Raw genomic sequence first — 16,738 nt, 5'->3', positions numbered from 1 at the left:
GAATAAAATGAATGAGTGTCACCTACAGGTTTATTTATAGGAAATTTGATTAAACCTTATCCTTTTTTCAAAATGTATGGGTGTTTTCCAATAGCTGTGTAATGTGTAGGCCTATTGTGAGATGTTGACTTCTGTATCCTAAATAATGGCCCTGCAATTAAACTAATTGAACAACAGCCTAACAGCTAAAGATTGGGTCATTGTATCAAGTCTCACATATTTCACAAACACTTGATCAAAAACACATTATACCTTTTTCCTTTGTATTTTTACAATAACAATTTTCAGCATCGATCATTTCACCTTGGCTAGAATAAACCTTAGATATTAGGTATCCATGTATAGAACAAACAATTAAAACAAAACCTTTTGAACTATATTTAAATCAATATTTATGTAGCATTGTCACTATTTCTAATTGCTATAGGCCTACAATAAGTCCAGTTTTGGTCAATATCTTGACAATATTTTTTTGTCAATTGTCCTGCCCCAAAACAATGTAATTTGTTACTTGAGTGTTTGAATTAAAAAGGATTCTACAAATGCCACTATGAATAACAATACATTTTAACATTAGCATTTATTCCCACTAGCGGTGTGTGTGTGTGTGTGTGTGTGTGTATCATTCTCTTATTTCAATATGGATATATAGGCTGTAGAGAACCTGTGACACATGCCACTGGGGTGCACAATAGATCGGCTATATATTATATCCAATACAAACAATGGAACCTGGAATAAAAGCATTGGGCCTTCTGTAAACCATATTATGTATACATGAGAGACAAACGAATCTACCTACTGAAAAATAGGTCAGCTGGCAACATTACAAACTAAATATATTAGACCCTGTATCACCTTTTGGTTCCACCATCAATTATGTCCAATGACCCAAATAAATGCATATACCTGTGCACTGTAAGGTAGGCCTATGTAATTGGGCCAAGTGTTTAATTAAGTAAGGGTTTATTGGCCAAATGGCCAGGGTAGGCTAAATATATTTCTGTCACATGTGTTTTTTTATATCGTGACTTAATTCCAGATTCACATTTTTATTAATTGGTCACTTCTTACCTTTTTGTGTCTATCTTTGAAAGGCAATGCCGGCCATTGCATCTCCTGTAAAAAGTCTTGCCAATGTTTCTGGTCCTGATCAGATGAGACGAAGACGATTTCCAATGTGTCTTTATGTTCAGATGATTTTTTGAACTTGCTATAAAACTCACACAGACTGGCGTTGAACTGCTTACAGGGGCCGTTTAAACTGCAGCCGAAGTAGAGCCCGACCAGGGACAGCTTGTTGCCCAGCGCCTGTACATCCACCTCGGCTGTCTCGCTGTTGACGAGCCGCTCCCCGAGTAGATTCACCAGAAACTCTGACATCTCTGCTCGAGTCCTTGAAACAGACCCTAATATATTCCGTTCTCTTACCAAGACTGCAGAAAATGAAAACTGAAAGGCTCAGTAAAAACAAACACGCCCTCGTCCTCCAATTTAGCTTCCTTGGAGAGCCCCAATTCGTGGTATAGCCTATGCTCAAATGTGTGCACGACGACAGATACCCTTTTCCGCTTCTCAGCTCAGCCGCTCCAATGTGCGGTGTGCAGGAATGCGCTCCACTAATACTCCTCTTATTGTGGTTGCGCTCATCACTTCAAAGCAAGCAACTCTTTCATGATACCTAGTTATAAAATGGCGATGTTGAGTCAATATAATATTATTGATGTATGTAATATAAAACATTTAGACCACCTTTGTTTGGTCTGGTATTTAATAACACTACTTGATCAAGTTGTTATCAGCATTGAGCATGTTTAGGCCTACATGGTAGACACATGACATGTTTAGGCCTATGTGTACATTAAACCCATATGACAGCACTAGGGATAGGTTACTTTTTTCTTCTTCATGAGCCTATAAGGAGCTTACTTTTTTTTCTCGGTTTACAAAGACATATCAAATGTGCCAATTATATTATCTAATTTGTAATTTCGCATAAAAAGTTACAATTTATATTTCTATAATTTCAGATTTTTAAAATGTTATTATAAGACATACTAGGCCTAATATATTTAGACAAGCTGAGGGAGCCACCTAGCTTCTCACAAAGTGAACTGCACTATAGACAAACTTCTTTTCACACATTAAAATGTTTTCATCCAGCCATCATTTCTTTCAATTTGACTAAGTTATACACTATAACAATCACAGTATACCAGGTAATGCTTCAGTTTATATCCTCACTCTATAGAGTACTGCCGTAAGTAAGAAACAAGAATCATCAATTGATGAGATTCAATTCATTTGACACAATTTGTCTGGCCCAACACATTCTAGGAGTAGGCTGCCTACCACTTATGGGAATCTAATTTATTTGTCAAAAGTGGGCTATGTTATTATAACTCGTCTATTTAATTTACTAAATTAAACATCAAGTTCTAAAAGCAGTCAGCTAGCTCTACCAAGGCCTCTGGTTATGTTATAGTTGCTTTTTATTTCCGTGTAAGAATAGCAACACATTCACTGATTGACACTACCTCACAGGGAGAGGAGTGTGTATTTGAATTCCAAAGAAACAATCAATTCAATCAAGTGTAGTGAAAAGGTGATTGGGCTGGGACTGGATCTCAGGAGAGGGGGAAATGGAAGATGACCAAGTGCAGGACAAGTGTGGTCCTCTGTAGCCCTCTAGTCCTCAGTGAACATCATCCTCACCAGGTCAGCTTTGAAGCACTCCTCCTCAACCAGCTTCTGAGGCTGAATTAGATGGAAGAAAAGAAACAGAACTTAGCATGTTTTGGTAACCCTTTCCCTGAAGGTATATTTCATTAACAATTTATAAAAAGTTTATAAATGGTTAATAACAACCTCACTAATGTGTTAACACGAATGTGTTTTTATTTTATACATTTTTTACAGATTGACTATCTATAAAATTATAATAAAACACTTTTGGGACCCATTGAGTGTTACAACAAAATCCAAAAGAAAATGCCACACTTTTAAAATTGATAACAGAAACTCTTGTCATCTTGCCATGCACTTATGCTCACCGTGCCATATCGGATCAGAGTGGGAACTCCACTGAGCTTCAGAGTCTTCTTGAATTCATTATTGGGATCCTTCCAACTGGTCGAAGATGAAAAGGTACAGTGGGGAGAACAAGTATTTGATACACTGCCGATTTTGCAGGTTTTCCTACTTACAAAGCATGTAGAGTTCTGTAATTTTTATCATAGGTACACTTCAACTGTGAGAGACGGAATCTAAAACAAAAATCCAGAAAATCACAATGTATGATTTTTAAGTAATTAATTAGCATTTTATTGCATGACATAAGTATTTGATCACCTACCAACCAGTAAGAATTCCGGCTCTCACAGACCTGTTAGTTTTTCTTTAAGAATCCCTCCTGTTCTCCACTCATTACCTGTATTAACTGCACCTGTTTGAACTTGTTACCTGTATAAGAGACACCTGTCCACACACTTAATCAAACAGACTCCAACCTCTCCACAATGGCAAAGACCAGAGAGCTGTGTAAGGACATCAGGGATAAAATTGTAGACCTGCACAAGGTTGGGATGGGCTACAGGACAATAGGCAAGCAGTTTGGTGAAAAGGCAACTGTTGGCGCAATTATTAGAAAATGGAAGAAATTCAAGATGACGGTCAATCACCCTCGGTCTGGGGCTCCATGCAAGATCTCACCTCGTGGGGCATCAATGATCATGAGGAAGGTGAGGGATCAGGCCAGAACTACACGACAGGACCTGGTCAATGACCTGAAGAGAGCTGGGACCACAGTCTCAAAGAAAACCATTAGTAACACACTATGCCGTCATGGATTAAAATCCTGCAGCGCATGCAAGGTCCCCCTGCTCAAGCCAGCGCATGTCCAGGCCCGTCTGAAGTTTGCCAATGACCATCTGGATGATCCAGTGGAGGAATGGGAGGTCATGTGGTCTGATGAGACAAAAATAGAGCTTTTTGGTCTAAACTCCACTCGCCGTGTTTGGAGGAAGAAGAAGGATGAGTACAACCCCAAGAACACCATCCTAACCGTGAAGAATGGAGGTGGAAACATCATTCTTTGGGAATGCTTTTCTGCAAAGGGGACAGGACGACTGCACCGTCTTGAGGGGAGGATGGATGGGGCCATGTATTGTGAGATCTTGGCCAACAACCTCCTTCCCTCAGTAAGAGCATTGATGGGTCGTGGCTGGGTCTTCCAGCATGACAACGACCCGAAACACACAGCCAGGGCAACTAAGGAGTGGCTCCGTAAGAAGCATCTCAAGGTCCTGGAGTGGCCTAGCCAGTCTCCAGACTTGAACCCAATAGAAAATCTTTGGAGGGAGATTAAAGTCCGTATTGCCCAGCGACAGTTCATAAAAGGAAATTCATTAGGCCCTAATCTATGGATTTCACACAACTGGGAATACAGATATACATCTGGTTACAAGATGCCTTGAAAGGTAAGGACGTGGATCAGAAAACCAGTCGATATCTGGTGTGACCACAATTTGCCTCATGCAGCGTGACTAATTCCTTTGCATAGAGTTGATCAGGCTGTTGATTGTGGCCTGTGGAATGTTGTCCCAATCCTCTTCAAGGCCTGTGTGAAGTTGATGGATATTGGAACACGCTGTTGTACACGTCTATCCAGAGCAACCCAGACATGCATGACACTTGGGTAATTATTCCACCACTGCATGTCTGGTGAGTATTCAGGACATGGAATAAATGGGAAATGTCCAGCTTCCAGGAATTGTGCCCAGATCCTTGCGACATGGGGCTGTCAATTATAATGCTGAAACATGAGGTGATGGCAGCGGAAGAATGGGCCTCAGGATCTCATCACGGTATCTCTGTGCATTCCATTTGCCATCGATAAAATTAAATTGTGTTGTCCTTAACTTATGCCTGCTCATACCATACCCCACCACCACCATAGGGCACTCTTCACAACAGCAACATCAGCTAACCGCTCACACAATGCCATACACATGGTCTGTGGTTGAGGCCAGTTGGAAGTACTGCCAAATTCTCTAAAACGACGTTGGAGGCTTATGGTTGAGAAATTAACATTAAATTACCTGTCAACAGCTCTGGTGAACATTCCTCAGTCAGCATGCCAAGAGTGGCCTTTTATTGTCCCCAGCACAAGTTGCACCTGTGTAATGATCATTAATTTAATCAGCTTCTTGATATGCCACACCTTCCAGGTGGATCTGTCAGGTGGATGGATTATCTTGACAAAGGATAAAATGCTCATCAACAGGGATGTAAACAAATTTGTGCACAACATTTCTGGGACCTTTTATTTCAGCTCAATAAACCAACACGTTACATATTGCGTTTATATTGTTCAGTGTATTTTGCTCATTTCAAACATGCTGTCCAAGAGAGACAACAATTCATGATGTTACAACTTGTACAATGTATTTAAGCTTTTCAAAACTTCTAGCTGCATTTGAGGGTGTAACAGTTTTCATTAGTGGAAGAAGGAGTAGACCAAAGCGCAGCGTAGTAAGTGTTCATGTTGTAAATTTAATCAAAACGGAACACTAAAAAAATAACGAGCCATACCGAGTACGAAACAGTTCTGTCAACTGATACACACACAAAATAACTACCCACAACTCAAGGGCAAAACCAGGCTGCCTAAGTATGGTTCTCAATCAGAGACAACGATTGACAGCTGCCTCTGATTGTGAACCATACCAAACACATAGAAATACAAACATAGAACAAAACAGAATACCCACCCACATCACACCCTGACCAAACTAAAAATAGAAACATACAAAGCAATCTACGGTCAGAGGGTAAGAAGAATACTTATTTTCTATCGCCTGTGGATTGCACAACACTATCATTCTGCTGTCATCACCAGTGAATATGAAGAAAAAGTTGAGTAGCCTACATACTATGGCCACTCTCCAACCTGACAGTAGAAGAAGACTGAGCCCTCAGGAAGGTGGGACATCTCTCCTCTAACAACTGGCTCAGCTGGAGGGGAAGGAGGAGAAGAAAGATGGCAAATGTGTGTGGCTTTGATTTATGCACACCATAAATTACACAATAGTACAGTACAATATATAATAAAAATACAGAAAATATTGCACAAAACAAGCACCCCCTGTAAACACTTTACAGAGATTAGTTGGCTTGGCTACCATGAATTGCCAACCATAATGTAGCAGAGACTGACACACTATGACAGACAGCTGGGAAAGAAAGCCAACTGCTATACATGTTTGGTACGCCAATGTATAGCCATAAAACAATACTTATGTTACCTTTCACACAATCTGGACACCAGCTCAACCCTTGAGCGTCTTTTATCACCAGAGAAATATGCAAATGTCCTTTCCTTTCCTCTCAGACATTGCTTTGCAAAATTCATCATAACCATGGACCTTTACTGCTTCGTAATGAGACATTATGATATAGAATAAGAAGCAGTATTATCAATTATCGTAGGCTAGGCAAGCAGGTATGAAGCATTTCATGCAATAACAAATACGACATGGACTCTTCGCCCTATGATCGCTTCTAAAATACTACAAGCAGAGTGAGTGTAAGAGGTAAAGAGAGAGGCTTAACTCAGAGGGAAACCTGCTTCCACCAAGTGGGGAGTTTTTGTATGGATGTCAATGCGAGTGTCGAATTTGGTTTATGGCTTATTTGCTACGTGATGTTTAGTTGATTTAATTTAAGTTTCGTAATTATTAGGTTGTTACGAGTGCACTTATATAAGTAGGACACCTGACACCCACGCAACATTTTTTATATTTTTTAAAACTATTTATATCGGAGTTGTCTCTATAGCTATGCATATTCATGATATGAGGCTCGTAGCATAGCAGCTCTCCATTGAATACAGACGATTAACGTCAACAACCCTCATCGAATATTCAAAAAAGTATTAAAATAATGAGATATCCACCAATCCAAAGAAAGGATAGGTGGGATCTAAACAGCATACTGTGCCGCTTTGTGGACAACGAATCCCATTGTTAGGGCAGAGAGACAAGTATCTTGTCAGTATATCCATAATCTTTGCTAGAGTACAGAACACGCATGACAAGGCTTCATCTTGTCTATGAAAAATAAAAGTGATTGGACAACTTCATCCTGTTCGTGTAATGTGTTTGATGATTGTTTAATCGAAACAAACATAATCTTATGGACACAAATAGATAGAACAATTAAAATCGAATAATATTGATCAAATGTTAGTCAATTTGTACGGTCAAATTAGTATTTTAAGTGTCCTACATTTGGTTATGTTTGATCATTTCTGCTATCCGTAGGTTAGAAATACTCACTTCCTGTTTTTACGGAAGACAGTGCTTATTATTGGTTGTCATGGCGGCGTTTTAATTAAAAAAAACCTGAGATTAGATTGCTAGCTAGCTGTCGTAGTGTATCCTGTACAAATAGTCCCCGAGCCACATTTTCAATGTATTTACATGATAATAATCGAAGCATAATGTTGCATGGCTAGATACGTACTGTAACGTTAGACTAAGGTTGGCAAAATGGATCAAAGCTAACCGTTAGCCGAACTTTAGCTAGCTATCTAGGCAGCTAGGCAGGGTTACAGCTGATGTGGATATACTGGTAGCTAGCTAGCTAGCGGATTTAAGAACAGCTATGGCTGCAAACTTTCTGAAGGAGTCTCCGATGACCTTAGGACAATCGAAAAGCTGGGTCACATTAGGTACAAATCGTAGCTCTCGACTTTCTCAGAATCAGGTAAGACAACGTTAGCTAAAGGGCATTCATGTAAACCCACATATGGTCAAATGGATTGTAAACCGCAATTCGTAAAACTGAACAGGAGGTACTATCAGACCAGGTATGCACAAACACGGTAACGTTAGCCCCACAATGGACGGTCCAGTCACCTTTCCTGGTTACCTTTCCTGGGGCGGCAGGGTAGCCTAGTGGTTAGAGCGTTGGACTAGTAACCGAAAGGTTATAAATTCGAATCCCCGAACTGACAAGGTACAAATCTGTGTTGTTGTTTTTGTCGCACTGCTTTGCTTTATCTTGGCCAGGTCGCAGTTGTAAATGAGAACTGGCCTACCTGGTTAAACAAAGGTGAAATAAAAAAAATGTGCTGGAAGGCAAACTTAGCGAAAGGATTACAAACAAACTGGACAAAATCATGAAGAAACCAAGTGATACAATCAGATGCAGTCGAGTCAATGCAGGACATGTTCATAAAAAGGCTGCAAGCTAAAACACACATGATCATGGACAATGCTACACACCTACTCCACAGCGCACTAATGCAACATAAACTCAGCAAAAAATAAATGTCTCACTATCAACTGCGTTTATTTTCAGCAAACTTAACATGTGTAAATATTTGTATCAACATAACAAGATTCAACAACTGAGACAAACTGAACAAGTTCCACCGAAAATGAATAATGTGTCCCTGAACAAAGGTGGGGGTTGAAATCAAAAGTAACAGTCTGGTGTGGCCACCACACGTACTGCAGTGCATCTCCTCCTCATGGACTGCACCAGATTTTCCAGTTCTTGTTGTGAGATGTTACAACCCTCTTCCACCAAGGCACCAGCAAGTTCCCGGACATTTCTGGGGGGAATGGCCCTAGCCCTCACCCTCCGATCCAACAGGTCCCAGATGGGATTGAGATCCAGGCTCTTCGCTGACCATGGCAGAACACTGACATTCCTGTCTTGCAGGAAATCACTCACAGAATGAGCAGTATGGCTGGTGGCATTGTCATGCTGGAGGGTCATGTCAGGATGAGCCTGCAGGAAGGGTACCACATGAGGGAGGAGGATGTCTTCCCTGTAACGCACAGCATTGAGATTGCCTGCAATGACAACAAGCTCGGCCCGATGATGCTGTGACACACCACCCCAGACCATGACGGACCCTCCACCACCAAATCGATCCCACTCCAGAGTACAGGCCTCGTTGTAATGCTCATTCCTTCAACGATAAACGCGAATCCGACCATCACCCCTAGTGGGACAAAATCTTGACTCGTCAGTGAAGACCACTTCTTGCCAGTCCTGTCTGGTCCAGCGATGGTGGGTTTGTGCCCATAGACAACGTTGTTGCAGGTGATGTCTGGTGAGGACCTGCGTACAAGCCCTCAGTCCAGCCTCTCTCAGCCTATTGCGGACAGTCTGAGCACTAGCCACATCTGCAGTCCTCATGCCTCCTTGCAGCATGCCTAAAGCACGTTCACGCAGATCCTGGGCGTCCAGGGACCCTGGGCATCTTTCTTTTGATGTTTTTCAGAGTCAGTAGAAAGGCTTCTTTAGTGTCCTAAGTTTTCATAACTGTGACCTTAATTGCCTACCTTCGGTAAGCTGTTAGTGTCTTAACGACCGTTCCACAGGTACATGTTCATTAATTGTTTATGGTTCACTGAACAAGCATGGGAAAGGGTGTTTAAAACGTTTACAATGAAGATCTGTGAAGTTATTTGGATTTTTCAAATCTTTGAAGGACAGGGTCCTGAAAAAGGGACCCTGATGAGTTTAGTAGTAGTAGTAGGTTCATCCTGCCCAAAAGGTCATTTCTACACACAGCCATTATAAATGACTAATTTGTTATGCCTTTTTAATGTTTAGTTGTTGCCTATCCTCCTGAGAAACAGTATCATTTCTTACCTGTCTTTTATGGCTATTAACGTGCATTGTCTTATTTAAGGAATAAGCCTAGAGGAGGTGTATATTGGCCATTTATCACCCCCCAGGTGCCTTATTGTTACTATAAACTGGTTACCAACGTAGCTAGAGCAGTAAAAATACATGTTTTGTCATACCCGTGGTTTGCTGTCTGATATACCACGGCTGTCAGCCAATCAACATTCAGGGGTTGAACCCCCTCGGTTTATAATGTGTTTTATCATGTGTTTGTCACTTATACGGGTCCTGTCTTTGTCAATTTATTGATATGATGCTGAAGTGATAAAACAATTTCCCAAGTTGGAATTAATAAAGTACTACTGTACTCTCTGCTCTCTCTCTCTCTCTCTCTCTCTCTCTATCTTATGATACTAGCATGCCATCATGATGGATATTGAAATATAACATTATGAATGCCAGTTGATGTGGCCAGATCATAAATTGGACAGCCTGATGTAACATCAACTAAGTTGGTCATTATGTCATTGCAACAACAGGAATGATGCCAGTGCACTATTGTTCTCTTTCAGTTACTTTTCAATGCAGCCATGCCTGCCAACGCCTATAACCGTGCTACCCAAGTTGGCCCACCTGCACCCATTGTGATTGAGAAGCTGATGCCCTGGGTAGAGAAGCGGGATGACCTGGATAGCACCTGCAGCTCTCTGTGTTTCTCTGCTCTGTCTGAGGAGCGTCTGCTGGCTGCAGTCAGGCTGGCCAAGAGAGATCTGAGGAAGAGACGACAGGAGTCATTGAACAGCTCCCCCATCAGACCACAGCCAGAGGAGACCACTCCCATCAAGAACAACGTGGAGCAGGTAAATAAGAGCTCATCCGTATACTCCCCTTTCACTTGTACTGTTTATATCCATCTTATTCTTCTCCAAGAACGATTCATCGATGATCAGCCTTTATCATTTTTCAATTTCAAGCAGAAGGGGGTTGTTCCTAAGGGGAAGTCCAAGACCGCCGGCACCAAAGAAGATGTGATTCAGTCTGGAGCCACGGTGCTTGTTTACACCCCCCAGAAGTACGTCTCTATACCCCCTGGGCCTGATCATGGCCGGTCACCCCCAACCAAAGACCCAGGCCCAAGGCAAACAGCCAGCAAGGAGCCCCACACAGCCCTCAGCCAGGAGGTCCGCAGGCTGCAGAGAGAGCTGGCCAACTTCATCCAGAGAATAGATCAGCTGGCTAACAGAGGTAACTCCACATAAATAAAGTCACCTATGAGTTTACCAGTCAAATGGCCATGGTCAGAGGTTCTAGTGATTCTATTTCTATGGGTAACACACCTGGAGTGGCAACTTGTTGCCATACAGGTGCTAATATGCCAATCTATTTAATATGAACTTATTTGAATGGTATTTATTGTATGGGACACTGCATGCAATTTAGAGGGCCATGTGTATTGTGCTGTGCAATGCAGGGCGAATGGTTGTAGAGCCCTTGGAGCCTGATGAGCAGCGCAGGGTGGTGGTCCGCAGACAGGAACAGGCAGCCCGCTCTGCACGCATCATCTATGTGCTACAACAACAGGTGAAAGAGATCCAAGAGGATTTAGACAAATTGCGCTCCCAGAAGATTCAGCACACAAACAAAGTAAGTCTCACTTAATAACCCAAGCTGTGATGAGGTTCATGATGAGGACAATGACAAAGACTTATACCCATCTCCCTCTGTCTTCGTTTTCTCAGTCCAGAGCGATGGACAGGTTGGCTGCTGCCCACAGAGGGGCGGTCAGGGCCATGCAGGTGTTCACTAATCAGCTGTCTGACACGTCTGAGGGCAGGATGCCCTCCTATTATAAAGAGCTGGGCCAGCTGATCCGCCAGCTGTCTCTGTGCTCGGCCAAGGTGGAGGTGGGCCAGGGATCAGCCGTTCCAGAGACTGCCCTAGACATCCTGCTGAAACTAGAGGTCAGTCATAGGCTGAGTACCAAATGGCTACTTATTCTCATTTATAATGCAGTACTTTTGACCAGGGGCAGGGGTCAAAGTTCTCTGGTCCTATGTAATGCACCATATAGCAAATAGAAAGCCATTTGTGATGCATCGATAGATGAAATCCATCACCTACAGGTCACACTCACCTTATGACACAGAAGATGGACACCAGAAAATGTCCCAAATCTATTGCTAATTTTTGATAAGCAATCAAACTTTGTAAATCAATATTAAGTTATACAAGCAATGCTCTATTTTAAAAAACAAAGCTATTCAATCTAAAGACATTGGAAATAAATGTGCTGGGGAGCTACACAACCATAGGTAGCGCTTACATTACATTTACATTACATTTAAGTAATTTAGCAGACGCTCTTATCCAGAGCGACTTACAAATTGGTGCATTCACCTTATGACATCCAGTGGAACAGCCACTGGATGTGAGAAGGGGGGTGAGAAGGATTACTTTATCCTATCCTAGGTATTCCTTAAAGAGGTGGGGTTTCAGGTGTCTCCGGAAGGTGGTGATTGACTCCGCTGTCCTGGCGTCGTGAGGGAGTTTGTTCCACCATTGGGGGGCCAGAGCAGCGAACAGTTTTGACTGGGCTGAGCGGGAACTGTACTTCCTCAGTGGTAGGGAGGCGAGCAGGCCAGAGGTGGATGAACGCAGTGCCCTTGTTTGGGTGTAGGGCCTGATCAGAGCCTGGAGGTACTGAGGTGCCGTTCCCCTCACAGCTCCGTAGGCAAGCACCATGGTCTTGTAGCGGATGCGAGCTTCAACTGGAAGCCAGTGGAGAGAGCGGAGGAGCGGGGTGACGTGAGAGAACTTGGGAAGGTTGAACACCAGACGGGCTGCGGCGTTCTGGATGAGTTGTAGGGGTTTAATGGCACAGGCAGGGAGCCCAGCCAACAGCGAGTTGCAGTAATCCAGACGGGAGATGACAAGTGCCTGGATTAGGACCTGCGCCGCTTCCTGTGTGAGGCAGGGTCGTACTCTGCGGATGTTGTAGAGCATGAACCTACAGGAACGGGCCACCGCCTTGATGTTAGTTGAGAACGACAGGGTGTTGTCCAGGATCACGCCAAGGTTCTTAGCGCTCTAGGAGGAGGACACAATGGAGTTGTCAACCGTGATGGCGAGATCATGGAACGGGCAGTCCTTCCCCGGGAGGAAGAGCAGCTCCGTCTTGCCGAGGTTCAGCTTGAGGTGGTGATCCGTCATCCACACTGATATGTCTGCCAGACATGCAGAGATGCGATTCGCCACCTGGTCATCAGAAGGGGGAAAGGAGAAGATTAATTGTGTGTCGTCTGCATAGCAATGATAGGAGAGACCATGTGAGGTTATGACAGAGCCAAGTGACTTGGTGTATAGCGAGAATAGGAGAGGGCCTAGAACAGAGCCCTGGGGACACCAGTGGTGAGAGCGCGTGGTGAGGAGACAGATTCTCGCCACGCCACCTGGTAGGAGCGACCTGTCAGGTAGGACGCAATCCAAGCGTGGGCCGCGCCGGAGATGCCCAACTCGGAGAGGGTGGAGAGGAGGATCTGATGGTTCACAGTATCGAAGGCAGCCGATAGGTCTAGAAGGATGAGAGCAGAGGAGAGAGAGTTAGCTTTAGCAGTGCGGAGCGCCTCCGTGATACAGAGAAGAGCAGTCTCAGTTGAATGACTAGTCTTGAAACCTGACTGATTTGGATCAAGAAGGTCATTCTGAGAGAGATAGCGGGAGAGCTGGCCAAGGACGGCACGTTCAAGAGTTTTGGAGAGAAAAGAAAGAAGGGATACTGGTCTGTAGTTGTTGACATCGGAGGGATCGAGTGTAGGTTTTTTCAGAAGGGGTGCAACTCTCGCTCTCTTGAAGACGGAAGGGACGTAGCCAGCGGTCAGGGATGAGTTGATGAGCGAGGTGAGGTAAGGGAGAAGGTCTCCGGAAATGGTCTGGAGAAGAGAGGAGGGGATAGGGTCAAGCGGGCAGGTTGTTGGGCGGCCGGCCGTCACAAGACACGAGATTTCATCTGGAGAGAGAGGGGAGAAAGAGGTCAGAGCACAGGCCAGGGCAGTGTGAGCAGAACCAGCGGTGTCGTTTGACTTAGCAAACGAGGATCGGATGTCGTCGACCTTCTTTTCAAAATGGTTGACGAAGTCATCTGCAGAGAGGGAGGAGGGGGGGGAGGAGGATTCAGGAGGGAGGAGAAGGTGGCAAAGCGCTTCCTAGGGTTAGAGGCAGATGCTTGGAATTTAGAGTGGTAGAAAGTGGCTTTAGCAGCAGAGACAGGAGGAAAATGTAGAGAGGAGGGAGTGAAAGGATGCCAGGTCCGCAGGGAGGCGAGTTTTCCTCCATTTCCGCTCGGCTGCCCGGAGCCCTGTTCGGAGCTGATGTATTATACACTACATTTAATTTAGATTTGATTTGGCTTCTTGAATTTTAATTTTAACAGAATATATTTGATTTTCCTGTCTCTGTGTGTGTTTCTCAGACCCTGGATACTGCTCTAAGCAAACAGGAGAGTCACGCACAGAGGAGGCAGGCCCGAGTACGCAGCTCCTCCCCTGCACGCCACCGCAGGTCTCCACATCGCAGCACGTCTCCTCCCCGTCCACCCAGGGGCTCTGCCACCAGGGGTCTCAGAGGACCTCGTAGAGCAGCAGGTCCCAAGAAGTCCTTCCCTGGTGAGCAACGAGCAGGTGTTCTCATTCTAATTCTGGCTGAGTGACTCAGCATTCAGAGACACTCGTTATCTCAGTCAGCTGTGCTGCTGAAGCTATTTTATTAGCATTTTAATAAAGATAGCCTAATTAGCTTGTCTTTTTTAAATTACTTGTTTATTATTCCATATCCTCTTAACATCAATAAGTCATGTAAAGTAATTTCATACATCATAAAACTGGGAACCACCAACACAGCAAATGCGTCAGACAAATCAGCATCCCCCTCCTTCGGTTGAAACCACCCACACACTGACACAGCAGTTGATAAAATATCTGATTCAAAAATAGGACATTTATTGCGAGGGCGGAACATTTCCTGAAACTGCATTTTTAATTTTAACGTCTCATGTCTTTGTTTACCCTGTTATCTCATTGTGCTTCTACACCTGCATTGCTTGCTGTTTGGGGTTTTAGGCTGGGTTTCTGTACAGCACTTTGAGATATCAGCTGATGTACGAAGGGCTATATAAATACATTTGATTTGATTTTGATTTGATTGTGAACGAGGGAGCAGATCTTTACGGCTCCCATGGCCCAGGAATCACCTGAAGGCTTAAGTGCTGCGTGTGTTTGGGCCTCCCACCAAGCCTGAATCAGAGCACCAGGGTGGAGATTAATGAGGGGTTGGCTGAGTGACACAAAGAGGGTAAAGAGGGGCTGGGTCTGGTTCTCTGGCCATGGGTCTCCTGCAGGCAGTTCATTGTGTGGGTAGCTAGGTCCTACTGTATACAGTCTCTATGTGGGAGAGTGAGTGCAGCCACCACACATCACGAGAGGGTTTGAACTGCGTCGTATGCACAGGTCTCCTTGGCAACGAATAACAGGTCCCACTGTCAATGAGCAAGCCCCCTACCTTCTCCACACTGCCAAACAAGCAGCAGGCAGGTGTCTGTTTGTGTGCTTGTTGGCCAGGTAATTGGGTAGTCTGTCAAAGGAGTAGGCAGATGTTATTCCTACGGGCCATACAGGCTTATCTATTGAGCACATAGCCTCACTGAAGTGTTTCAAAACAACATTTCAATCAAAACTGATTATGAGCCAATGTTGTGATGTTAGCAGATAGGAGAGCGGTCCCTCAGCATCAGCAGCCCCCCGGAGCCACAGAGCCTCCTCCACACCTGCATCGCAGCCAGATGCTCAGCGCTGGCCTGGAGAGTTTGGTCCATCTCAGAGAATTCAGGGAAGGAGGGGGGCAGGTCCCCAACAGTCAAGGAGGACCACTGCACCCCGACAGGACAAAGGTCAGTGAGTTTAATACAAACATTTTTGCGGCAATTCCATTTATTTTAAAATGTTCATTATATAACGGTCTAGCCTGAACTATTTTCACTACAATTGTCTCTTAAACATGATCGTTGTCCAAAAGCAGGGAGCCCATGTGAGGGATGCAGGTTTCCAGCAGCCCACAGTGGCTTCCAGGCTGAGAGTGTGTCAGCAGCCACAGAAGGAGGCCTCTGTGCCCTGGATACCCACGTCACCTCACTCTCCTAAACAACAACAACAGCGGTGAGCTCTTTTGTAACTTACTCTCGCTGTGTATTCTCTCTCCTTCACTCTCTTTTAATTGTCATTTTTTTCTAATCCACTTCCACTTGTGTTATGTGACCAGCTCCCCTCAGAAGAGGCCAGAGCCTCGATGTCTCTTCTCCCCCCTGAAGCCCTCCTCAGGACCCTCAGAGCAGCAACTAGTTGGTGTGGTGACAGCAGAGCAGGACCAGGGTCTGACCTCTGATAGACAGAGACAAGCCCACAACGAAGCCATCAGGTCAGTGATAATGACAGTAATAAATTGTATTTGCGTAATGCTTTTCCTTTAACACAGAACATAAACCATTGGACATGGCAAACAACCTTGTGCCTTATTAGCCTCACTTGTTTGAGGTTTTAGTTGATGTATAATATAGCAGAATGAATTAACCAAAGGAAACTGCCCAGGGAACAGTTAAATTAATGGATCTGCTAATTTTGAGTAATTAAAACCCTGATCTCAGACCCCACTTTCTGAAAGCTGCAAGCAATACTCTGATTCCAATTCAAAGTTAATTTCTCCAATAAATTCAATCTACATGCTTGCTTCTTCGATTGGGGATTTTTTTTTTTGTTAAACACTGATGGATTGCAGTACCTGTCTTCCTGCACTAAATTCAAGTGCACAGCAACCCTCTGCACTAATCAAATCTTAATTAGTGCAATTGAGGTCTATAATTAATCCAACGCCTGCAGCCTGCTTTCGGTAGCTAACATTAGGACTGGTTCTGTCTGTGTTGTACTGTGTGTTTTATGTGAATGTACAGGCAGGCCTGGCTGGACAGGATGACCATGCAGAGACTGAGGGACCTCAATCAGCTGAGTAAAGATGAAGCAGAACGCATCCAGAGACTCCGGTACAC

At 44.1% G+C, this 16,738-nt stretch overlaps 2 protein-coding genes and 1 long non-coding RNA gene across 7 annotated transcripts in view; 1 reads left to right on the top strand and 2 right to left on the bottom strand.

The window, feature by feature from the left end:
- Positions 1-1,671, bottom strand: part of LOC118364101 (nucleoredoxin-like) — a 61,018-nt gene extending 59,347 nt beyond the window's left edge. Inside the window, exon 1 of the mRNA XM_052520231.1 lies at positions 1,075-1,671. Within this exon, the coding sequence (XP_052376191.1) occupies positions 1,075-1,383 (309 nt within the window). The 5' untranslated portion in view covers positions 1,384-1,671. The remainder of the gene's footprint in view (positions 1-1,074) is intronic.
- Positions 1,672-1,952: 281 nt separating this feature from the next.
- On the bottom strand, positions 1,953-6,805 carry LOC118394963 (uncharacterized). The gene is made up of 5 exons (XR_004827858.2): positions 6,306-6,805; positions 5,934-6,015; positions 5,100-5,176; positions 3,054-3,129; positions 1,953-2,757 (listed from the first exon to the last, which is right to left on the bottom strand). It is a non-coding gene; the product is annotated as an uncharacterized LOC118394963 (long non-coding RNA).
- Positions 6,806-7,345: 540 nt separating this feature from the next.
- The window catches only part of kiaa0753 (KIAA0753 ortholog), a 28,857-nt gene continuing 19,464 nt past the window's right edge, over positions 7,346-16,738 (top strand). For 2 of the 5 annotated variants that reach the window (XM_035744396.2, XM_035744058.2), the window contains exons 1-10: positions 7,346-7,767; positions 10,221-10,508; positions 10,623-10,893; positions 11,120-11,292; positions 11,388-11,609; positions 14,117-14,309; positions 15,405-15,589; positions 15,715-15,854; positions 15,958-16,113; positions 16,643-16,732. In XM_035744396.2, coding sequence (XP_035600289.1) covers positions 7,666-7,767; positions 10,221-10,508; positions 10,623-10,893; positions 11,120-11,292; positions 11,388-11,609; positions 14,117-14,309; positions 15,405-15,589; positions 15,715-15,854; positions 15,958-16,113; positions 16,643-16,732 — 1,820 coding nt within the window. In that variant the 5' untranslated portion in view covers positions 7,346-7,665. The remainder of the gene's footprint in view (positions 7,768-10,220; positions 10,509-10,622; positions 10,894-11,119; positions 11,293-11,387; positions 11,610-14,116; positions 14,310-15,404; positions 15,590-15,714; positions 15,855-15,957; positions 16,114-16,642; positions 16,733-16,738) is intronic. The other 3 variants (XM_035744313.2, XM_035744228.2, XM_035744138.2) reach the window with 3 other exon arrangements.

This window comes from Oncorhynchus keta, chromosome 1 (assembly GCF_023373465.1).
Source record: "Oncorhynchus keta strain PuntledgeMale-10-30-2019 chromosome 1, Oket_V2, whole genome shotgun sequence".
Taxonomy (NCBI): domain Eukaryota; kingdom Metazoa; phylum Chordata; class Actinopteri; order Salmoniformes; family Salmonidae; genus Oncorhynchus; species Oncorhynchus keta.
Note: the sequence above shows the minus strand (reverse complement) of the source record. Positions and strands in the feature narration are given on the sequence as shown.